Source organism: Myotis yumanensis, unplaced genomic scaffold (genome assembly GCF_028538775.1).
Source record: "Myotis yumanensis isolate MYYU_CA2020_CCGP unplaced genomic scaffold, mMyoYum1.0.hap1 SCAF_6, whole genome shotgun sequence".
NCBI lineage: Eukaryota > Metazoa > Chordata > Mammalia > Chiroptera > Vespertilionidae > Myotis > Myotis yumanensis.
In genome coordinates, this window is record NW_027223757.1 from 37,063,326 (window position 1) to 37,089,191 (window position 25,866).

The 25,866-nt window shown below is 40.3% G+C and overlaps 1 protein-coding gene across 4 annotated transcripts in view; it reads left to right on the forward strand.

The window, feature by feature from the left end:
* Nucleotides 1-25,866, forward strand: part of AK9 (adenylate kinase 9) — a 108,069-nt gene that overhangs the window by 18,526 nt on the left and 63,677 nt on the right. For all 4 annotated transcript variants that reach the window (XR_011471843.1, XM_070417933.1, XM_070417935.1 and 1 more), the window contains exons 7-15: nt 1,021-1,209; nt 2,060-2,188; nt 4,144-4,218; nt 6,452-6,550; nt 11,511-11,650; nt 11,732-11,912; nt 17,068-17,212; nt 24,220-24,303; nt 24,394-24,492. Coding sequence is in view for 3 of the 4 variants with exons in the window: in XM_070417933.1 (XP_070274034.1) it covers nt 1,021-1,209; nt 2,060-2,188; nt 4,144-4,218; nt 6,452-6,550; nt 11,511-11,650; nt 11,732-11,912; nt 17,068-17,212; nt 24,220-24,303; nt 24,394-24,492 (1,141 nt within the window). In the remaining variant the exon portion in view is untranslated. The remainder of the gene's footprint in view (nt 1-1,020; nt 1,210-2,059; nt 2,189-4,143; nt 4,219-6,451; nt 6,551-11,510; nt 11,651-11,731; nt 11,913-17,067; nt 17,213-24,219; nt 24,304-24,393; nt 24,493-25,866) is intronic.

The window sequence follows — 25,866 nt, forward strand, 5'->3', positions numbered from 1 at the left end:
CTATATTCCCTATGCTGTACCGTACATCCCTGTGACTGGTTTGTAACTACCAATTTGCACTTCTTACTCCCTTCATCTTTTTCACCCAACCCCCCGCCCCCAACTCCTCTCCCTTCTAGCAACCATCAGTTTGTTCTCTGTACCTATGAGTCTGTTTCTGTTTTGTTTGTTTTGGTCTTTTGATTCCACATATAAGTGAAATCATATGGTATTTGTCATTCTCTGTTGCTTCTTTCACTTAGCATAATATCCTCTAAGTCAGTGGTTCTCAACCTTGGCTGCACATTAGAATCACCTGGGAATCTTTTTTAAATCCTGATTTCTGGGCCTCATCCTCCGGAAATTCTGTTTCTTTGTTACTAATGTTGTGGCCTCACCCCATAACAAAGAAACAGAATTTCCGGAGGATGAGGCCCAGAAATCAGGATTTTAAAAAGATTCCCAGGTGATTCTAATGTGCAGCCAGGGTTGAGAACCACTGCTCTAAGTTCTTCCTTGTTGTTGCAAATGATAAGATATCATTCTTTTTTATGGCTGAATAATATATATATATATATATATATATATATATACACCACATCTTCTTTCCTCATGAAATTAATTTGACAGAATCTTTCTGTGCAGGCTAAACTGACTTTCTACTGTATTTCTCTAACTCTTTTTACTGTTTGTCTAACCCTCTTTGTTATCTTAAAACTTCTGACGTTTATTACATATATTAATTTTGGATAAAGAAAATTGTTGGTGGGGGAGGGTTGGGAGAGGTCAATGGAGGAAAAAGGAGGTATGTAATACTTCCAACAATAAAAAAAATTTTTTTTTAAAAGAACAAAAAACAAACAAAAAATGTTGACATACCATAAAGGTTGTTTATATAATGAAACCTGGCACAAAATAACACTTAAAATACGACATTTGCTTGGGGTTTTAAAGAATTTTGGGGTTTATGTGTTGCATAATATGTGAATAGGCAGTAAAAGCATATTCAACATGTTTTAAATGATTACTAATGTTCCTTAGTGCCCTGACTATGATCTATGCCAAAAAGTTTCTGGGCAAAGGCAGCACAGTACTACCGGGTACATATACTCAAGAGAGCAGTGGGATCCGGAAGTCATTGAGAATCGAAGGAAAAAGAAGAAAGAAGCCCATAAAGAAGTAAAAGGAGAAGAGGAAGGGGAAGAAGAGGAAGAGCAAGAAGAAGAAGAGGTAACATCCCCGTACCATATGCTGTACTTTTTAACATTCATGAGAATTACATTAAATGATCCCATGGATAACAGAAAATAGCAGATCTTACATAAAATAATAATAGAATAATAAGTACGATACTGAACATTTTTAGGCCTTGGGCTGAGAACTTTTACATGCATCATTCCCGCTGCCTTGAAATATTATTTTCCAGAAATCTGTGTGGCTCTCTCCCTCATTTCCTTCTGGGTTCTGCTCAACTATTACTTCTTCCAGGAACTCTTCCATGACCACCGGATTAAAATAGCACCTTCTCCCATGATTCTCCATTCCCTCTATCCTGCATCATCCTTCTTCCTCATACTGAATACCACCTAACCTGTTATCTGTTCATTTGTCTACTTGTTTATGCTTTTCCTACCCCAACTGGAGTGCATGGTCCATTATCCCCAGCGACTTAGTTGGTTTTATTCACTTTAGTATTTCAGGTTCCTAGAGCTGCTTGCACATAATGGGCACCCGATCAATCTTTACTGAATGAGTGAATGAATGAACTGGTAGCTCAGGTTTTCTTTAATTTCTTTATTTTGTCTCTAAAAAGATGATGTTCTTTCCCTGCTGTTCCATACTCATTGAGAAGTACAAAGAAATTACTAAATACCAAAGTCAATCTCAAGTTTTATTCCATCTGATAAGGGCCCCATAAGATGTTTAATCTCTCTTAAATAAAAATCCTCAGACTTTAATTTTCCCTTCTGTCTGCTTCTCACACCAAAATGGCATCTAGATGTAAGGAGGGAGGGATGTGGCTTATAAATTAAATAATCATTAACATAAAGATATTTAAAATCTTTTATTTTCCATTTAGGCATTTATTGCTGAAATGCAGGTGGTGGCTGAAATTCTTCAACATTTAGTTCAGAGGCCAGAGGATTATTTGGAAAATATTGAGAACATCGTTAAACTTTATAAGGATATGATTCTTCATGCTTTAGAAGTAAGAACAAGATATATTGCTAAAAATGGGAATATAGATATTTGTGTTCTATCGCTAGTTAAATAGCTCTCACACTTATTCACCCCCATATGTCATCTTTCTGGTTCTCCTCCACTTGAATTTGGTAAAATGCTATTAGAATAAGGCTTCCTTCCCAAAGGCTGTTTCACAAAACAATATTATTTTACTCTTATAAAGCATCAGTGTTGCTGAAACATGATAAATGGACTGCATTTTTTCAAAAGTTACTAGGGGATTCATATATGGTTGGAGATTGGAAAACCCATGCTAACAGACTATTTTTGTGAAATCATTTTCAATCTGTAATTTATGGGTTTATCAAAACAAATGTACACTTAAGGTACATCTTTTATTCTAAAGTTTATTTAAATTGCAATCTAAAGAAGCATTACCCCCAGATTGGTTTCTGTGAGTACCCTATTCAAAGTTGGTTATATGTAAACATGATAAAGCCATCATTTTTGTAATTATTTAGCATTTAAAATATGATTACTAAGATTACAATTATGTGAAAAACATATTTTATATGGCCAAAAATCCAGGGGAGATAGCCAAATTTGTATTCAAAATTTATTCAACAAGAATAAATTTATTAAGCTTGGGTATTTGGCTAGACATCATGCTAAGCAACAACAAAAATAAATAAAAAACAAGTCTTCAAGTTGCCTCTTCCCATCGGATAGAGAAACTAAAATAATTTGTTTTATGCTGTTTTATAATGCTCATATATTTTAAAGACAAATATGTGGATCATTTTAATTCTTATGATCTACCCCCCAAAATGAGAAATTTAATTGTTTCTCCTGTATATCTTTTATTCCTCTCTTCCTCCTCTCTGTCCATGGCCTTTAAACACAGCTTCTTAACAGTCATTTACATGTCTATGTATAACATTCCTTCCTCCTGCATAGTCCTTAACACATTGCAGGCCGATCACAAGCATTCTCGTGTTTTCATATGACACAGTGTTTTACATAAATGTTAAAGGCACGTCTTAAAATTAAATACCCATTGCATTTTGAAGTTATTTATTACATGTTATTACAAGCTAATGTCTTTTGAAAGTATGATACTTTGTAAAACGTTTTTTGTACTCATTCAATAGAAACTTATCTGGCCACTGGGTAAAGCTAGCAATAAAACTACTGGTGCACAATGTGTTAAGTGGTTGGCACTGGGTATGAAATAAAGCATAATTAAAATCAGATTCAGAAAATTAGAAAACTGTATTTACAGGGGAAAATAAGCAGAGCTAGTCTCTTCAAGGGTTGGGACAAGGTCTTACATACTAGCATCACCGATGCCCAGTGCAGTGCACAAAGAATGGCAAGTGGTAAATGCTTAACAGATGTTCAGCCGAACAAGTGATGCGATCACAAAGGGAAAAAATGATAGCTTCAATTTCATTACATGTAAGACTTCAAGAAATAAAAAAATTAAAAACCTTACTCAAAAGATAACCTGGAAATATACCCACATCAATTATGAAAAAGCCATAGAAATGATTGTTTTTAACCTGTAAGTTCTCACCCTTCCGAGATAAATAGACCACAAATATGAGCAGACAGTTCACAAAAATGAAAGACAAAAGAGGAACAGGCCTCTCGAAAATTTTTCAGCTTCTCTGATTATGAAGAAATGCTAATCTGAATAATGAAGTATCATTTTCATGATCAAATTTTAGAAGATGAACCAGGAATAAGACGTCCTAATGCTAGCGAGAATATGGTAAAGCAAACACCCATACCCTGCTGAAAGGAATAGAAGTCAGTATGGTCATTTTGAATAGCTCGAGCACTGAAAACAACATACATTGTGTCATGTGTAACACAATTTAGACTTCAAGATTTCCTCATAGTATATTAAGACTCTGCTCTTGTATTCAGTTTTCCCAATGATCCTCGATTATAAGGTTTCTTTTCTATTATCTGTAGGAAATAATGGCTGAACACAATCCCCAGTATTTCATTGAGCTTGATGGAAATAAGCCCCCAGAGGACCTCTTTAATGTGAGTGCAATTTTTAATAAAAATATCCCACAGTTTAGAAAATCAAAAAGTTGTTGACTGGCTTGTACTTATTTTAACGAACATCAGAAAGATATTTACATTTTTAACCATTTATTGTTTGAAACATTTATTTTGACACTTAAAAACTTGGTGTTGTATTTATTCATTTTGTTTATATTAAAATCAAAACTACACTTAAATCTAAAATCTCTGTATGGCAAAAATTGCCTCAAAGAAAAGTTAAAGCAAATAGTAGCCAATAAGCTCATGATGATGCTCAACATGAGTCGTTAGAGAAATGCAAAACAAAGCCATAATGAAATACCACTGCACACCCACTAAGACGGCTGAAATGAAAAAACAACAACAAAAACAGGCACTAACAAGTGTTGGCAAGGTTGTGGAAAAATTGGAACCCTCATACATTGCTGTTGGGGTTGTAAATTGGTGTGGCAGAAGGGCAGAAGCCAGTCTGGTGAGAGATAATCTGAAATTATTTGAAAATTGAAAAGTCTAAGGATGAGCAGCTGGAAGGATGGATTTGACGTTACTGAGAGGGGAAGACTGGGAGGAGTGCGTTTGAGTTGGAGTGGGTGTGATAGTGGGTCATGAGTTTTATCTTGCATGTTTAAAACTGAGGTGACTGTTAGATATCTGTGAGATAATAGAAAATATATATGGGTCTCTGCACCTGGTTCCTGGCACAGAGCTCCCAAATGCTTGCAGTTTCCTAAGAGATAAGAGCACTGGAAGCATCTTTGATTCTTTTGAGGTGACTCTGAGTCAGCTCCTGGATGGCCCCTGGATGGTGGGTGGGCACCTAAAGGACTAGTTTGTTAAAGGACATGATAAAGGATCCATATGAACGGCCAGATGAAGAGATACATAGGGTGGGGTCTGAGAGGGTCCCGGGCTCAGGAGCTTCTGTCCCCGTGGAGTTGGGGTGTGTCAACCTCCTGGTGTAGACATGTTCGCCAACCTGGAAGCCCAAACCTCATACTGTTGGGATTTTATGGAGGCTTTTTTGCATAGGCATGACTAATTAATAACTCTGTTTTAGCCCATCTCCCTTCTCTGGAGGATAAGGGATGAGCTGAAAATTCCAAGCTGCTCTTATCTTTCTCTCACATCCTACATTCAATCCATCAAGCATACAAAGCAGGCTTCTGCTTCAAAATGTATTCAAAATTTGAGTACTTTTTGTAACACACTTTCCTCAGTTTGAAGGTAGAAACTCCAGTAGGTCTGGTTGAAACTTGCCAAGCCTGTTAAGGCCCCATTTGGCATGGGACCCTAGCCCTTCTGCCCACATTCCACTGGCCAAACCAAATTCCGTGGAGAAGCTCAACACCAGTGGGATAGGGAGTGTACTTTATCCAACATGAACTAGGGAACAAGCAAGGGAAGGGAGGGGAGGGTGAACTGTGAACTCACAATGCAGTCTACCACAGATTACCATGTACCATCAGGACTTTGTCTACCTCACCCTCTCTCATCTCAGACTCTATGTTTCAAATTCTTCCACAGAGTGTCTGTATTAGTTTCTTAGTGCTGCCATAACCAAGTACCATAAACTAGATGGTTTAAAATGACAGGAATTTATTCTCTCAGAGTTCCGGAGGCCAGAAGTCCAAAATCAGCGTGTTGGCAGGGTCATGCTCCCTCCAAAGCCTATAGTGGAGGATCCATCCTTGCCTCTTCTGGCTTCTGGTAGCCCCAGGCCTCCCTTGTGGCAGCATAACTCCAGCGTCTGCCTCTGTCTTCACATGGCTGTCTTCCCTCCGCCCAAAGAGGTCCCGTAGAGCTAGACCTCTAAGGACATGAATATTTGAGGACCAGAGGGAGGACTGTTATGGGTTGAATTGTGTCCCCCCAAAAGACGTCTTAACCTCATATGAATGTGACTTTATTTGGAAATAGGATCTTTTCAGATATAATCAAGTTAAGATGGGGTCATACTGAAGTGCAGTGAGCCCTATTGCAATGTGACTGGTGTCCTTATTAGAGAAGAGACTCAGACACACAGGGAGAAGTTGGCTATGTGACAACAAAGGCAGGGATTGGAGTGATGCATCTATAAGCCAAGGAGCACCATAGATTACCAGCAAACAACCAGAAGCTAGGAAAAAGCAAGGATGATTTCTACTCATGAGCTCGTCACTTTTTCAGAATATTTGAAATCCTCAAATGCCAGTTTGAACAATGTATTTAAAGATCTGTTCCTTCAATTTAGACAGTCATAGAGCGACTTAACTATCTGAACCTAAGAAGAGCAGCTGTTTTAACTAAACTTCAGAGTGCAGAGGAAGAACTGAATGATGTAATGGACAATGTAAGTTATTTTTAACTGTTTGAAAGTGAACCTTCTTACTATATATTGTTACCTTAATTTGTATCCAAGGTTTTTTTTTGTTTTTTTTTTTAATATATTTTATTGATTTTTTACAGAGAGGAAGGGAGAGAGATAGAGAGTTAGAAACATCGATGAGAGAGAAACATCGATCAGCTGCCTCCTGCACATCCCCCACTGGGGATGTGCCCGCAACCCAGGTACATGCCCTTGACCGGAATCGAACCCGGGACCTCTCAGTCCGCAGGCCGATGCTCTATCCACTGAGCCAAACCGGTTTCGGCTGTATCCAAGGTTTAAAAGGAGTTTTGGAATGCCTCTTCTAAAAATGAATTTGATTTCTGGGAAGAAGCTGTAATATTATCACAATATTCTTATAGATACCAAACATAACAAAACAAAAGTTATGAAACAAAGAGAAACAATGAAAGCAGAACAACCAAATCACAGGAATAATGAGAAAGAAGAAACCAAGTTCACTTTTAAAATTTTGAGCACCAGAGAAAGCAGAGACATAAAAGCCCTGAACTCTATAAGCACTCATTCATTTCTTCAATCATTCAACCAGCATTTTGGAATAATTGCTGTGTTCCAGGCACTGATGTACTGTGGATATGACGGTGATCAAATTATAAATGCTAAGTGCTAAGGGGGCCACAGGGCTTTAACTGGAGATTTAATCTTACTGGAAAGTTCAGTTTCCCCTATATGAATAGAAATTAAAAAACAAAACACCTGAATTTTAAATAGATGACATAATTCAAATAAAGCAATCTTTGAAGGAAGGTCCTTGTGTTATCCTGTGACATGAAATCCCTCGATCTTCATGGGTAAACGTAGCTGGAATATGTGCTGGGACTTGAGTAAACAAACTGGTGCTGAAAGGGAAGACAGGGCCTGAGGAGGACAGAGGCTGTGTTCTGAGCCCCCCCTTTGAGGTCATCAATGAAGGAAAAATTTAAAGGACCCATAAAACTGGAGGAATTTCCCAGCTGGAAAGGTTGTCCTTAGAAATGATTGCCTGCATTTATAGTTCATATGATATGTGACTAAGGATGCCTGGCCTCTCCTTCACAAACGGGCAGAAGTTGTGACTGTGTACAACGGAGTCACTGTTTATATGCCTCAAGCCCTGTTTCTCCCTGGCAGTCCAGACCACCTCCCAAGAGTCACCTGGGCAGCTTCCCGCAAATACAGATTCCGGAGGCCCACATCCCAGAATGACTGAACCGGAATGTCTGCCTGTAGGTGGGAACTGGAAATGTATTTTTACGACATCCAGAGAAGATGTCTATCCCCACTTAAGTTTGAGGAACCCCACTTTAAAGTTTGGGACACTCAAGAACCTTGGCTTATCATGCTTGATAAATCTTGAAGTTTCTGCACGTTTTGAAGGACTTTAGATGGGTGCCCTTCAGCTAAAGGCAGGTGAGCTTTAGAAAATCAATATAAGGGAGTTGGATATAAAGGACTTACATCTCCAAAGGTGATTTATAAATGGCCAATAAACACACGAATAGAATCTCAAATCACTAGTCATTGGAGAAATACAAATCAAGACTCCAAGATTACCACCATTAAGTATTAAGAAGTACATATATGTATGTGTATCCAAGAAATGGAAAATAACAGGTATTGTCGAGGATGGTGCAGCTCCTGTGTAAAACAGTTTGGCATTTTCTCAAAATATTAAACATAAATTTACCATAAGATCCAGAAATTTTACTCCTATGGATATACCCAAAAGAAGTGAAAGCAAGGACTCAAACAGGTATTTGTACATCAATATTCATAGCAAATAGCAAGGAGGGGAAACAACCCAAATATCTACTAATGGACATGTGGATAAACAAAGTGTGGTATGTAGACACAATGGAATATTATTCAGTCTTAAAAGGAAATTAAATTCTGATACATGCTAAAACATCGATGAACCTTGAAAACATTTGTGCTGGCAAAATGAGCCAGAAACAGAAGACAGATACTGTGTAATTACACTTGGGCACCTACCAGTGGTTGGCAAACTGCGGCTCGGCAAACCGTGGCTCGCGAGCCACATGCGGCTCTATGGCCCCTTGAGTGTGGCTCTTCCACAAAATACCAGCTCTTCCACAAAATACCGGCTTCTGCGCATGGGCCATGAAGTTTCAATCACACTGTATGTACACGGCTTCACATGGTATTTTGTGGAAGAGCCACACTCAAGGGGCCAAAGAGCCTCATGTGGCTCCCGAGCCGCGGTTTGCTGACCACGGATCTAGACTAGGCAAATTCAAAGGAGCAGAACATAAAACAGAGATTACCAGGGGCTGCGGGGAGAAGGAGAAGGGGACATTACTGTTTAATAGGTGCCGAGTTTCTGTTTGGGTTTTTGAAAAAGCTCTGGAAATGGAGAGTGGTGATAGTTGCACAACATTCTGAGTGTATTTAATGCCACTGCATTGTACACTTACTATCGTTAAAATGGTAAATGTTAGGTTATATATGATTTACCACAGTTAAAAAAAATTTTTTAAACCAAAAACATCCTTGCAGATTCTACTATGCAGCCAGGGATGGGAACCACTGGCATAAAGGGGTGAGAGGCACAGGACCTCAGTGTGAACTGGAACCTGCTGGCAAGAGTGTGAGAGCTGACACGTTTGATGTGCTGTGAGAGAGGAGTGGGGTGGGGGTGGGGTGGGCGTGAGAGTTTGTGGTGGGAGGAAGGGCAGGGCAGGCGGGCATCCAGCACAGTAGACAGTGACAGGACCGGTATTCAAATCAGGCAGATTTGAATTCCAGATCTACAGCCTACCAGCCTGTGACTTTGCTTAACCTTACCTTTTGTTCAATTGTTTGAAACAGGGAGGCTATCCCCTACCACATGGTGTCATTATAAGTATTATATAAAATGACCCTTGTAAAATGCCTAAAACCAATGGTAATATTCAAAATAGCTAACATCTATATTGAAGGGGCAAGGCTGGCATCATGGGCTAGCGACCTGTGCGGTCACATGAACCCCATGCTTAGAAGGGCCCCACAATTAGTTTAATGCTGAGCTGTCAGTCTTGAAATGTTTAATCACTTTAGAACAAAGACTCTGCATTTTTATTTTGTGCTGGGCCCAGCAAGTTAGCTGAGCTGTGCAGGGTCATTCACCCAATCACAGCAGAGCTGGCAGCAGCGCCGAGGAGCCTCAGCTGTGCCAGGCATTAACCGGGTAGCTGCTGGATCATGGAAGGGTCCAGAGGTTCCTCAGCTAGAGGCTCGGTGGGAGGCGAGCTTGAGCGTAGTGGCTATAACTGTCGACTTTCCTGTGCTTCCTCTCACCGTGGCTGGGTCTGGGGTCCCTCTTACAAGATCCTCTGGTCTAGTCTCTCCAAATATGAAGCCTCTGGTTGCAGGAGAGGTGGTGGGTGGTGGGGCTGAGGGACAGAGTTGGCTGACTCAGAGTGAGATGGAGAGTGGCGTTGGCCACTAGCACCTCCTTTTAAAGTTTTGTGGCCAGTCTCACTATCTTCTGCTGTCCATTCCCCATCTTCGGAGGTGCCTAGTGTCAACAGGTCATGAGCTTCTGGAGGATTCTGAAGAGTGAATGAACTTGATCCTTGTTGTCCCCACCCCCACCCCTCCCATACACACCCATCCCTGTCGCCACACTGAGCATTTAGCTTTTTCTGATCTAAGTCAGCGTCCACTCATCCATCTGCTTTCTAGCTACAAAAATGTGTAGCCGTGGAGGGTCCGCTATCACTTCCTCTGGTCTCTTCTCCCAGTCGGTGTCCTCGTGAGTCTATTCCTGCGTTCATTCCCCTGCTGTCATTTTCACGAGGTTTTGGGAAGCAGCAAGCACAAATGCATGTGTTATCTGCCTTGTTAAGCAGAGGGAGTCTGATAGTTTTTAAGACTCTAACATCCAGCTTATTTGAAAGCTCATCTTCTGGTAGCCCCTCAGCACCTGTACACATGCGGCTTCAGAAACATGGTCAGCTATTAAAACATTTTTCCCAAGTTGGGACAGGAAATAAGGATGATAAGGAAAGAGTGACTGCCTCCTGACTGGTCTGAGTACATCTCAGTCCCTAGCTCACCTGTGGATTCCATGGAGAAGGGGCGGGGAGAAGGAGGGCCACCAACAAGGTTCTCAGTCTCATGTAGCTCCCCTACGCATCGACAGTTTCCTTTGCACTTAGCTACTTCTCCCAGCCTTCAGGTGGGGACACTCATGCAACATCTTTGTACTGTGCCTGCCTCTTTGCTCTGGGATGCTGCAGTGGTCCAGGCAAGACCATAGCTCCCACTCTCATCTATCCTCCACAGTCAACTCTGGAGCAAGCAGCTAATGTGAGATCCACATCTGAAGGTGGGAGGGAGCCAACGTGGACCCTGTCACCCTTGGCAGTTGCCCACCATGCCTTCTCTCCCCAGTTCTCTTGTCCCTGCTAAGGTAGCCCAAGGACAGTGAACCTTTCAGTAATCTGCAGCCTGTAGAGAAGTCGTTAACTTCTCTGGAGATCATCAACAGAAAGAATTGCTGAGGGCAACTTTACATTCTAGGAAGAGCTAAATAAATGCAAAAATAATTTGTATATAGCATCTTACTATTTAAAAACTTAGGTAAATTGACTAAGAATTTGGTACATTTTCAAATCCTTTCAATAATAATTTTTTCAGTATCTGTTTTCTGAGATCATAGAAAATGCTCTAGCTAGCTTATGCTCATTCTACCTTATAAGAGAAAATGCTCAGTAAAATTCAAACAAGGTCTTATAACAGAAATGAAAACTATATGCCTATTAAATCTTAGACAAGTACAGAATGGTTGCAATTAAGAAAAAAAGCCAAAATTTGCTTTCTAAATTATTTCTTAGAAAGTTACAGCACTATCAAATAAGAAATGAAATAATGGCATTGATTTCAGCAAAACTTATGCCCACACATTTAATGTTTTTAATAGGATGAGCTGTTTCGTACTCTTGCATCTTATAAACTTATTGCACCAAGATATAGATGGCGGAGAAGCAGATGGGGACGCTCATGTCCTGTGACTTTAAAAGAAGGTAACGTTTATCCAGGAATGGCTGACCTTTCTGTGAGGTAAGTAACAATTTTCAGAACTTAATTTCAAAACTTCCCCATATCTCTTTTCAGTTGTTTATCATGGTGCTGTATTTTAAGTTTTCTAGGTAAAATGTACTGTCTGGCATCAGAAGAAACATTAAAAGCATTTTTATTGAACCCACGTCCCTACCTTCTCCCACCAATGCCTGCACCACCATTCAAAGTATTTGTATTTGGACCTCCATCTTCAGGGAAAACAACACTTTGCAATTTGCTTGCAGAACATTACAAAGGAAAGGTAGCTACTTACGCCAGCTAGCTGGCTAGCTTTCTACCTATTTAAACTTGATTATAATTTGTAGGATTTGTGAATTTGTAGGATTTGTACTGACTTTTCTTAATTTTACGCTGTCATTTGGGTAATTGTCCTTTGGGCTTGGAGTGGGAAAGGCATCCCCCTTGCTGTTCATTGTCGCTTCCAGACCATAGCCCCTCCCTGCTTCCCCAAAGCCCCAGATTTGACTGTCAAGTCGTACAGATGACACCACCCATTACCTCTCCTGGTTCCACAGGTCTCCTGGGTTATACCCCTCCTGCTCACCGTGGAGTGGATATGTGGAGAGTTCTCTATAACGTACTCACTCCTGTCATCATTCTTGGTGGTTTCAGTAATAACTAGGATGACCCTCCCAGCTCCCTGGCCTGCCAACTGCTTGACCTCCCCCTCAGTGGTCTTGTTCTCCACACTCAGTAACTGAAGAGAAGTTGCGTTCAGCTTGGACCAGAGAGATAGCAGTAGAGGTGGGAAGAAGTGAGCAGATTTGGGATGTGATGTGAAGACAGAGCCAAAGCATTTGAGGAGGGATTGGTGTGTAGAGGAATGATATGAAAGCCAGCATGGCGAGAGCGTAGGGCGTGAAAGGAGGAATGGCACAAGATGAAGGTGGCTGAAGATGTAGTCAGAGCTATGCAGGGCCTAGGAAGGAGTCTGAACTTACTTCGAGTCCTGTTGAGTTCTTTTAAACACAGGGGTAACGTTTTCTATTTGCTTTGAACTGTTTTATTGTAAAATATAACAAGCATACAGAAAAGTTGAAACTCACTGAACTATCACAAAACAAACCCCCATATAACCACCACCCAGGTCAAATAGAGAATGTTGCCAGCATCCCAGAAGGCCCCTCATGCCTCTTCCCAACACCAGTCCTCTTACTCCTCCACAAAGAGAACCTCTGCCCGGAACTTTATAGTGTTCACTTCGGTGCTTTTCTTTTATGGTTTTACCATGTAACTATATGTCCACATACCATAGGTTACTTTTACATGTGTTTCTTTATGGACGTAAACAGTTTATGTTATTTGTGCCTGGTTCCTTTTACTTAACATTATGATTGTGATATGTAATGCATCTTATTTATGCATGGTATTGCATATAGCTATATATTTTTTATTTTTATTGTTTTACTAGAGGCCCAGTGCATGAAATTCATGCACTTGGGGAGGAGAGGTCCCTCAGCCCAGCCTGCGCCCGGCCTAAGCCGTCAGTCGGACATCTTTAGCACTGCTGCAGAGGCGGGAGAGGCTCCCACCACTGCTGATGCACTTGCCAGCTGTGAGCCCAGCTTCTGGCTGAGCAGTGCTCCCACTGTGGGAGTGCACTGACCACCAGGGGGCAGCTCCTGTGTTGAGCATCTGCCCCCTGGTGGTTAGTGCACATCATAGAAACAGGTTGTTCCACCTTCGGGCCAAAACTGGCTCTCTGACATCCCCCAAGGGGTCCTTGATTGCGAGAGAGCACAGGCCAGGCCAGGGGACCCCACTAGTGCATGATCGGGGCCGGAAAGGGATGCAGGAGGTTGGCCAGCCAGGAGGGACTGCGGGAGGGCTCCAGGGCATGTCCAGCCCATCTTGCTCAGTCCCAATTGGCTGGACCCCAGCAGCAAGCTAACCTACCCCCTGGTGGTCAGTGCACGTCATAACGACTGGTTGACCAGTCAACTGTCTGCCCCCTGGTGGTCAGTGCATGTCATAGCAAGCAGTTGAGTGGCCTTAGCATATCATTAATATATTACACTTTGATTGGTTGAATGGCCAACTGGACGACTCGACACTTAGCATATTAGGCTTTTATTATATAGGATTGTATTATATTGATTGAATTATATTACAATTTGTTTATGCAGTTGAGTGTTAATAAAACTTGGGTTAACTCCAGTTTGGGGTATTAGGAATAATATTGCTCTAAACATTCTTATGCTTGTCTGTCAGTGTACACATGCATATCTTTATATATTTTGGAGCTATATGTAGGGGTAAAATTTCTGGGACATAGGGATGTATGAATATGTTCACTTTGTATAGGTAATGCCAACTGTTTTCCAAACTAGTTTTACCAATTTATAATCCTGTCGGCAGTGTATGAGAGTTCTGTTAGTCCACATTCCTGCCAACTTTTGTTAAGGGCAATCTTTCTTACTTTAGGCATTTCAACAGGTGTTTCTCACTATGGTTTTAATTTGCACTTCTTTAATGACTTCTTTCATGTTTATTGACCATTCATATATTCTTTTTTAAAAGTATTTTTTTCAAGTCTCTTGCCCATTTAAAACTTTTTTTGCATATTATCAGTAGGAGTTCCTTATATTGTCTACATATAAATTCTTTTTCTTTTTTATTGAATGTATTGGAGTTACATCAGTTAATTAAATTACATAGATTTAAGGTGTACAATTTCATAATACATCATTTGTACATTGTATTGTGTGTTGACCATACAATTTTTTTTTCTTAATCTTCACCCAAGGACATGGTTAGAGAGAGAAAGAGAAGAAGAGAGGGAGGGAGGGAGGTAGAGCGGGAAAGAGGGAGGGAGAGAGAAAACATCAATTGCTTGCCCTCTGTACATGCCCCCACTGGGGATCAAACCTGCAACCCAGGTATGTGCCCTGCCCGGGAATCAAACCGGTAACTTTTCAGTGCACAGGATGATGCTAAATCAACTGAACCACTTCCGCCTGGCTACAAGTTCTTTTTTTATTATAAGCATTATGGGTGTGTCCTATCACTGTGGTTTGGCCTTTCACTGCTTTAATGAAAAATGCATCATACTCTTTCATTTAAAGCTAGTCATTAAGTCCTGCCTATATGGAATGCGAGGGGAATTAGATTCCACCTTCTGTGGGGAGGAGTATTAAAGGATTTGTGGACATGTTTTAAAACCATCACAGTGTGTATCAGACAAAGGAATTACAGTTTTAAAATATAAAGAGTTCTTAAAAATCAATATACAGAGGAAGCTGCAATGGAAAAAATATATAGCCAACAGGCAATTTACAAAATAGATACAAATAGCCATTAAGCGGAGAGATGGCAAAAAACTAGAGAGATGTCATGTCAGCTGTTAGAGTTGAAAGATCACTATTAACGACCCATTTGTGATTAGGATGGGGGAAAGCACGTTCTCATACACTGCTGCTAAGGGTATAACCATTAGGGATGGTGATGGAAATATGTATAAAAGCCTAAAACCCATGCATATCCTTTGAACTGTCAATTCTATTTTATAGAAACTATCAAAGAGATATACATAAGCCCTAGCCGGTTTGACTCACTGAATAGAGCATCGGCCTGGGGACAGAAGGGTCCCAGGTTCGATTCCGGTCAAGGGCATGTACCTTGGTTGCAGGCACATCCCCAGTAGGAGATGTGCAGGAGGCAGCTGATCGATGCTTCTCTCTCATCGATGTTTCTAACTCTCTATCCCTCTCCCTTCTTCTCTGTGAAAATATCAATCAAATATATATATATTTTTAAAAGAGTTATACATAAGTATATTCATCATAGCCTAGTTTATAATATAAAAAACATATATACTTAAGTACATATTATTGGTATTTTAGTTAAATAACTTGTAATATATTTAGCTAATACATTACTGCACACCCACTAAAAGTAATGGTATGAATGTATATTTATTGGTATAGAATAAAATAATGTAAGATATTGAAGGAAAAGCAAAATGGAATCTAGAGGTATGGAAATATTATTTAAATTTAAAAGGCATGTAAAAATCTACTTGTAACAGTTAAATATGAAGAATATTACCTACCTGACAAAAGACTTACATTCAGAATATATATAAAATTTTAATCCAATTTTTTAAATGGGCCAAAGTTGACACATCTTAAAAAAAGAAGGTAAGTGAGTTACCAAGAAGTGCTAAAAAGAAGCTCAAAATTACTAATGAGTGAGGCAATGTAAATTTAAAATACATCAAAGCCCTTCTTCAGACCCATTAGAATGGTTAAAATTTAAAAGATTCACAAATCAAGTGTTGGTGAGGATGTAGAGTAAATGCAACTTTCACACATTGCTGATAGGAATGCAAACTAGTTCAGCCACTCTGGAAACAGTTTAATTGCTAATTATAAAGTCAAATATACGCTTACCATATGACCCAGTAATTCCACTCCTAGATATTTACCCCGGGGAAATGAAAACGTGTGTTCACAAACAGACTTCTTCAGAAATGTTCACTACAGTTTTACTGATAATAGCCAAAAAGTGGAAAACACCCAAATGTCCATCAGTAGATGAACTAAAAAAAAAGATATATTTTTACAGGGATACCACTCAGCAATAAACTGACAGATTACGGACATATACAATTATATTGATGAATCCCAAAAACAATGCGATAAAGGGGGAAAGCTTGGAAAAGATTACATAGGAACTTATAAGGAAGCATGAGGGCACTTTGGAGGCGCTATAAATGTTCTTATCTTGATTGTGGTTGTTGTTATGTAAACTCATCAAGCTGCATACTTAAAATGGTTACCTTTTATTATATGTAAATTATACAAAGTTGATTTTTAAAATATATGTAACTTGAAGATATATTACATGATGCAGTCATAAATAGATATATAGTCCTACATGAAAAATATGACTGAATTTCTATGAAAGCAAGTGTTGAAAAATCCATGAATTCTGAAAATAACAAAGCTCAAGTAGCATTAAAGATTTGTAAGCTAGCCCTGGCCAGTGTGGCTCAGCTGGTTGAGTGTAGTCCCAAACACCAAAGGGTTGCCAGTTTGATTCCCAGTCAGAGCATACGCCCAGGTTGCTGGTTCAATCCCCTGTCAGGGTGCATACAGAGGTAACTGATCGATGTTTCTCTCTCACTTCAGTATTTCTCTCTCTCTCTCCCTTCCTCTCTCTCTAAAAATAATCAATAAAAAACATATTTCAAAAAATAATATTAAGAAAAAGATTTTTAGGATAGGTAAAGATATAGAAATAGACATAGATACAGATACATAGATATAGACATAGATATAGATTAGATATAGATATAGATATAGATATAGATATAGATATAGATATAGATTTATACTTATAGGTGAACAATGTGTAACTGTGCTTATGTTGGTTTTTTCAAATATTCTTTGCAGGTAGTTGACTATGCCAAACTTGTTCAGCCACGTTTTGATAAAGCCCTTGATACGTTAAGAAAAAATACTATAGCTGAGGCCACTCAAGAAGCTATTAATGCTGTGAGAGATCGGCTCCTCGCAGAAGCAGAAAATAAAAAACAAGGTAATCTGTCTTTTTATTTTTATTTTTAAATTAAATCTTTATTGTTCAGATTATTACAGTAGTTCCTCTTTTTTCCCCCCATAGCTCCCCTCCACCTGGTTCCCACCCCAGCCTCTGCCCTTACCCCCACCACTGTCCTCATCCATAGGTGCACGATTTTTGTCCAGTCTCTTCCCGCATCCCCCACACCCCTTTCTCCCCCAAGAATAGTCAGTCCATTCCCTTTCTATACCCCTGATTCTATTATAATCACCAATTTATTCTATTCATTGGATTATTTATTCACTTGATTCTTAGATTCACTTGATAGATGTATATTTGTTGTTCATAATTTGTATCTTTACCTTTTTCTTCTTCTTCCTCTTCTTAAAGGATACCTTTCAGCATTTCATATAATACTGGTTTGGTGGTGATGAACTCCTTTAGCTTTTTCTATCTGTGAAGCTCTTTATCTGACCTTCACTTCTGAATGATAGCTTTGCTAAATAAAGTAATCTTGGTTGTAGGTTCTTGGCATTCATCACTTTGTATTTTTCTTGCCATTCTCTTCTGGCCTGCAAAGTTTCTGTTGAGAAATCAGCTGACAGTCATATGGGTACTCCCTTGTAGGTAACTGACTGTCTTTCTCTTGCTGCTTTTAAGATTCTCTCTTTGTCTTTTGCTCTTGGCATTTTAATGATGATGTATCTTGGTGTGGTCCTCTTTGGATTCCTTTTGTTTGGGGTTCTCTGCGCTTCCTGGACTTGTAAGTCTATTTCTTTCACCAGGTAGGGAAAGTTTTCTGTCATTATTTCTTCAAATAGGTTTTCAATATCTTGCTCTCTCTCTTCTTCTGGCAACCCTATAATTCGGATGTTGGTATGCCTGAAGCTGTCCCAGAGGCTCCTTACACTATCTTCGTATTTTTGGATTCATTTTTCATTTTGCTTTTCTGGTTGGGTGTTTTTTGCTTCTTTGTATTTCAAATCTTTGACTTGATTCTTGCAATGCTCTAGTCTGCTGTTGGAACTCTGCATAATATCCTTTATTTCAGTCAGTATATTCTTAATTTCTAGTTGGTCCTTTTTCATAACCTCGAGGGTCTCACTAGATTTTTTGAGGGTCTCACTACATTTATTGGCAGTCTCACCAGACTTTTTGAGGGTCTTACTGAATTTATCGGCGGTTTCTAGAAAGTTCTTGAAAAACCTTAGAACCGTGGTTTTGAACTCTATATCCAGTAGTTTGCTTTTCTCCATTTCAGTCATTTGTGTCCTGTTTCTTTGTCTCCGCATTTTTTATGCTTCCCTGTGTTGATAGAGTGGCTTTCTGTGCTAGGTGTCCTATAGGGCCCAGTGGCTCAGCCTCCCCAATTACCTGAGGTGGACACTCTTGGTGCACCACCTTGTGGGCTTTGTGCACAGTCTTGTTGTAGTTAAGCCTTGATTGTTGTAGGTATCACTGGGAGGAATTGACCTCCAGGGCAATTGGCTGTGAGAATCAGCTGTGTCTGCAGAGGGAGAATTTCTGTGCTGGAGACACCCCTCTGGGGCAAGACTTGCTTCAGTGGGGTTTTGGTGCTCACTGAGTCTGCCCCTTGAGTGTGTCCCTTATGGATCCAAGGAGCTGCAATCTGGATGGTCCCACTCTGACCACCGGGCACACTGGCTCCTGGATCTCTAAGGCGGTGCTAATCTAGCCTCTGCCTGAAGCTACCCAGCAGGAGCTTAGCTGTGAAGCAATGCAAGCTGCTGTGGGGCCTTGGGCCGGCTGCAGTTTGTTAGGTAATTTTCAGATTGCAAAGGGCCAGGCCTTTCATATGTAAAAGTGGGCACACAGCTTGGGTGGGGCGGGGGTCCCAGGGGATCAACAGGGCTGAGCAAGCAGCTATGCCTGCCCTCAGAGGCCCTGCTTCTCAGTGTCCTGGCAATCGCTGCAAGCACCTCCAAGAGAAATCTGCCCTCGAGTTCCGACCGATGCCAGACAGTCCAGTTTCTCCCCGTATGAGTCTGGGTCCCCAGAGACTCGCCCAGAACTGGAGCTCAGAGCTTGAGACTCCCTCCCGATTGAAAAAGACAATCGTGTCCTCAGCCGCCAGCTCTCTCCGCATGCACCTCCGCACCTTTGTATTTACTTCAACACCACACCTCCTCTGAGTCTCGGTATGCTTTTCTCTTTCCTTCTAGTTGTAGAATTTCCACTCAGCCAGCCTTCCTGTGGTTCTGGATGATGTCCATTTTGTCTTTTAGTTGTTTTTTGAAGTGGTTGTGCAAGGCAGCAATTTCTGGTGTTTACCTATGCCGCCATCTTGGTTTCTCCTCTGATCTGTCTTTTTTAAATGTGTTTTTTAAGGTTGGGTTAACAATTAAGCCTGGCTACCTGCTGACAAGGACTTGTGTGCTCATCTTGATAGCTCTGGTACCTTACACCTTAATAAGCGGTTGAATAAATGAGTCTACATCATCTAACTAGTCACATTGGAACACATGGAAGTCGCTTAATATCTAAACATCTCACTTAGTGCAATACCCGCAATGCAGCACTTGCTATGAACCTGTTTATGAACCTGATTCATAAACAGAAAAGATTTCAAGTCTAGACTTCTAAGGAAAGGAAACAGAAATAGCTTTCAGATTTAGATTGCATTGCTTTTATGAGTCTGCCTGCTGGCCAAAGACTGAGCATAATTTATACTTTTATCTACACCAGTCATGACACCACCCTCCACATGACTCATGGAGTTTGAGTTTTTGCTGCTATCGTTGCTGTTTTAGGCTTGTATGCTAGCTCTGATTATAAATCAGATTGTTCTATTTGGGAACTATTAATTTTAAATTCAAAAGGCCATAAGGCAGTGAAACTAAAAGAAGCCTTAAGATCAATTAACATAATACAGATGAGAAAACTGAGATGGTTGAAGGTTAAATGGCTTCCTAAAACTCAACCAGATAGTAGCATAGCTGAGACTTAAACCCTGGTTCCCAAAGTTACAGTGTTCTTTCTCCTGACCATCTGCTTCTTCCTATACCTCACTTCTTATTATCCTATATAATAAAAGCCTAACATGCTAAGTGTCTGGTCATCCAGTTGACCGTTCAGCCAATCAAAGCATAATATGCTAATGATATGCTAAGGCTGCTCAACCTCTCGCTATGATGTGCACTAACCACCAGGGAGCAGATGCTCTGACCGGTAGGTTACCTTGCTGCTGGGATCTGGTGGATCAGGACTGAGTGAGACGGGCCAGAGATGCCCTGGAGCCCTCCCGTGGTTCCTCTCTAGCTGGCCAACCTCCCACATCCCTCCCTGGCCCCAATCGTGCACCAGTGGGGTCCCTTGGCCTGGCCTGCACTCTCTCGCAATCTGGGCCCCCTCAGGGGATGTTGGAGAGCTGGTTTCAGCCCGATTCTGCAGGCCAGGTCAAGGGACCCCACTGGTGCACGAATTCGTGCAATGGGCCTCTAGTATATTTAAGAATAGACACAGAGTTTGGGGTTTTTTATTTTCTTTTTTTAAAATATATATTATTGATTTTTTCAGAGAGGAGGGGAGAGGGATAGAGAGAAACATCGATGAGAGAGAAACATCGATCAGCTGCCTCCTGCACACTCCTCATTGGGGATGTGCCCACAACCAAGGTACATGCCCTTGACCAGAATCGAACCTGGGACCCTTCAGTCCGCAGGCCGACACTCTATCCACTGAGCCAAACCAGTTAGGGCGGGGGTTTTTATTTTCTGTTTTTCTTAAGGAAGAATGAGATTTTTCATTTCATGGCTCTTTTTGAAATTCATTGATTGGTTTTGGTAGAATTTATGTCTATAGGTGGCACCCTTGTAACTAGTCACATTGGAACACATGGAAGTCGCTTAATATCTAAACATCTCACTTAGTGCAATACCCACAATGCAGCACTTGCTATATAATACATGGGATATTTCTCACTTTCAAAGACCTGGAAACAAAATTTTTGATTACCTCCAGTATTTTAGACTAGATTCAGCCACCACTGTTTGGATTTCCAGAAGCTATGGCAATGTACTGTACTCTAGTAGAGCCATCACTGCCTCGATTCTAAATATTCTTTTTCTAATAAAGTTTTTCTCATTGCAAAAGTCATATTGGATCTTATTTATTGGGCATTTACTGTACATTGAGGCTATGCTCAATGCATTGCATGCATTCCCCTACTTAATTCTCATAACAAGCCTATGAGGTAGGTATTTTTATCTCTACTTTCAGTACATGAAGAACCTAAGGCTTAGGGGGTTTAAGGTATTTGCCCACAGTTGACAGCCAGCAAGTGATTGGGATTCAGATCTACTGGGATTCAAATCAAATTTGTGCTCTTATCCTCTATGTCTCTCAAGGGCTCGCAGAAAACTGGAAAGAGCAGTGATACCCCAGAGCTATCCTGTTAAGAATTGGATGCATTCGTTAGCCCTCTCTTTTTTCTATTCATATTGGTAATAATTAATTGTGATTCTATGGTATATGTAAAATTGCATTCTTTAAAAATAATTCTTTCTAATTAATATGTAATTATTGTAATAAATTATATGTTAGATGAAGATTTAAGTTAATTATTTCCAGATGGTGGTGAGCCAATTTTATAAATAACATTAACTGAATTATACATATTTTTACTACAGATTTGAAATGCCATCTTATTAATATTAAGCTCATTGTAAAATTCTGAATTTTCTATTCTTTTCCTCTTTCTATTACAACCTTTAATATAGAATATAGTTATTAAAACTTTATGACGCATTTTAACCTAGCAATATAAGTTTCTCCTCAAAACATTTTGTTTTGAAATTATTCCTGGGTATTATTTCACTTATTCCATAAAATGAGTGCTTAGTGTGTGCCAGGCTTTGGGATATATGTAGAATTTTGCCAAGTTCTACAGCAAATCCCAGTGGAAGAAATTGTGTTCCATTAAACAATAATCTGACAATAATTGGCATCTTTATTATTAAATCTTCTCATAGAGACAGATGAAATCTCTTTTTTGTCTAATATTTGTATCCTTCTTTAACAAAAATATACTTTTCTTAATTTTATTCCTAGATATTTTGTTGCTATTGAATGAGATAATTTTTCTATTCATTTTCTAGTTCATTACTACCAGTATATTAGAAAACGTTTAATATTTGTTTGTAACTTCCACCTTATTAAATTTACTTGCTGGTTCTTATAGATTTTTTAGTGGAGTCTCTGGAGTTTTGCAAATAATCAGTTATATCATTTAGAGAAGAGGTATAGTTTCAACTCCTCCTTTCCCGTTATTCGTGCTTATTTCCTTTCTTGACTAATTATGCGCTAGGAATTCTAGAAGGATGTTATTAAATAGTGGGAGTGACAGAGGACCTCTTCAAATGGGTCCTTTCCAATGTTTCTTCCTACGGTTATTAAGTATTTTCATTTGGAATGGATGTTGATTACCAAGTGCCTTCTTGGCACCTATCAAGGTAATCATGAAGTTTTTAATCTTTTGACCTATTGATTTCTCAATTATGCTAATGTATTTTCCAACATTAAACCATTCTGATAGTTCTGAAATAAACCTTACTTGGGCATGGTATATTATTCTTACAACATATTTTTTCTTTTGATTTTTAATCTAGGATTTTTTTTACACTTTCAAGTGTGGTTGTATATAACATTTTCTTTTTTGTGTGCTCTATTTTCAGATTTTACTATCAGGGTTTCACTAGCTTTTTAGATAAATTGAGAAGTTTCCCATCATTTTTATGCTTGAAACGATTTAAGGAGCAAGGAAATTACTTCTTCTTACATGGCAGTGTGAGCTTTTGCTACACAAGAATACAGCATTGCCTAATAAATCTGCTTCTCTTCTTTTTCATTAGCCTATAAACAAATGAGAGTCCAACATGGTGCCTAAGGGATTATAAAAAATAACAACAAAAAGACCAGCATTGAAATTGCATTCCATCCAGATGATCATCCAGATGACGCAGAATGAATTTATATTTTTAGTATACCATCTTCAAAATGCAAACCAAAATTTAAAAAAAAATACGCATAGAGAAGTCACAAAACAAAGCTTGAGACTATTTACCCAGACTACTAAGATGGCTTGCTATTCAACCTATTTGAGGCTGGACAAAATGAATTCATTAAATCCTTCAACAAACTCTAGAGTACCTACTTTGTGTTGGGCACTGACCTACAAGAGGTGAACAAGACACATGAAGCTCCTGTCTTCATGGTGGTTACACATTGAAGGGGGTAGAGGGGCAAAAAAGCCCACAAACTGGTAGAAAAAAAAGATAACACAGTAATGGGGTAGGTGGTGATTGGGGTAGAACTGCTGGGGTATTAGGGTGACTAAGGAAGACCTCGTTGAAGAGGAGACATTTAACAGAAATCTAGATCAAAAGAGGAAGTTAACCAGGGTCCTGGAGGAAGAACAGTGATGTATTGTCTCTCGAAATCTGTAGTGATTCCTTTTACATTACATTATGGCATAAAATCATAGATTTTAAAGCATTTCACAAATTGCCTTTTTACACCAGAATATAAAATAGATGCAATCTCTCATATGCTACAAACTTAAAAGCTTCTTTTGAAATTCACTAATTATTCTAAATCTAATAGGGTTAACCTTTCTTAAAATTTAAAAAATTATAATACTTTTGCTAGTGAATTTTACTCCAATATATTAAGAAAAATTCACAAGTGGAGAGAATTGAGGTTTTCAAACATAGAAAATTATAGACTAATACAGAAGATGGCAGCTAGCATGGAGCAGGCTTCCTGAAAGCCAAGCATTTTCTAAATTGCCATTATCCATTCTTGTATTTAATCCTCACAACATTGCCTTGGGTTGGATGGTGTTCATTGTGCAAAGGAGAAATTGAGACAAGGAGATCAAAGCCATGCTGACTGAGTCAGCACTCACACCCACGTCTGTCTGACTTTAAAGCAGAGAAGTGAATCATTATTCCTGTCTCCTTACCCTAAGCTACCTTCTGCTAACACAGCCAATTACTATCTTTCAGCTTTGAAAGACAAGGAAAGAGAACTTAAAATGAAGGAGTATAATAAAAGCTTCGGAGAGGCACGCTCTTCACTTGATGTCGAAGGTAAAGAAATATATTGCTACTGCTGTATTAGCCAAAATGTTTCTAATATAAACAGGTTAGCTGATAAAGCATGTTATTCTTCCACTGCAGGACTCATTCCGGAATCCCAAAGAGTGAGCACTGTAGAGGACAATGAAGAAGTCAAAATAAAGTTGGATAGTGATCCAACTGTTAAAACTGATCAAGATGGTAACAAAATGGACTGTTAATGCCATGCTTATGGGTCTAACTTTCATTTTATTTCATATTTTCTCATGTTTAGATTGAAGCTTAAAATACCCCCAAAATTGGAACATTCAGGGAAAAAAGACTTAGCTTCTCTGTTACAGATTTAAGCTGTAGAACCAAACTAGATTTACTGGGATGAAGAAGAAAATACAGAAACTGAGGAGTCTAATATGATTAGAACCGCCCCAAATTTCTCAAAATGTTTCTAAACATAACACAATTATTATTATGTAACTAGAGGCCCGGTTCACAAAATTTGTGCACAGGTAGGGTCCCTGGCTGGTGATCAAGGCCAATCAGGTTCCCCGCCTCCCTGCCTCCCCGCCTCCTCCTCCCCTTGCCACCCACGTGGTTCTCTCCCTCCCTCCTCACTTTCCCACCACCTCCTTCCCTCGCTCCCTCAGCGCCCTGACACCACTGGTTGCCTGCCATGTTCTACACTGCCCCCGGTGGTCAGTGCATGTCATAGCAAGTGATTGAACTCCTGTTGCCCCAGTCGAACTCTCAAAGGGACACTTTGCCTTTTATATATATAGACTAGAGGCCCAGTGCACAAAAATTTGTGCACTCGTGGGAGGGGAGGCGTCCCTCAGCCCGGCCTGTGCCCTCTCGCAGTCTGGGACCCCTCAGGGGATGACCACCAGCTGGCTTAGGCCTGCTCCCCAGGGGATTGGGCCTAAGATGGCAGTCAGACATCCCTCTGGCAGCCCGGCAGCCCGGCAGCCCACAGGGGATGTCCACTTGCCAGCGGGGAGCAGACCTAAGCTGCAGTCGGACATCTTTAGCACTGCTGAGGAGTCAGGAGAGGCTCCCACCACCACCGCTGTACTGGCAGCCATCAGCCTGGCTTGTGGCTGAGCAGAGCTCCTCCCATGTGAGACCGCCCTGACCACCAGAGGGCAGCTCCTGCATTGAGTATCTGCCCCCTGGTGGTCAGTGTGTATCATAGTGACTAGCCATTCCCAGTCTTTCTGCTGTTAGGGTCAGTTTGCATATTGCCCTTTTACTATATAGGATAGAGGCCTGGTGCACGGGTGGGGGCCAGCTGGTTTGCCCTGAAGGGTGTCCCGGATCAGGGTGGGGGTCCCGCTTGGGTGCCTGGCCAACCTGGAAGAGGGGATGATGGCTGCTTGCAGCTGGTCACACCCCCTTCAGGGTGGGGGTCCCCACTGGGGTGCCTGGCCAGTCTGGGTGAGGGGCTGAGGGCAGTTTTCAGGCTGGTGGGTGACTGAAACTCCCAACCTCTCCTTTTCTTCATTTTTCTTTATTCTGGGATTTATTTACCTTCTATGGCTGTCACTGGAGCTGAGAGCGGGCTTTAGCTCTGAGGCCAGC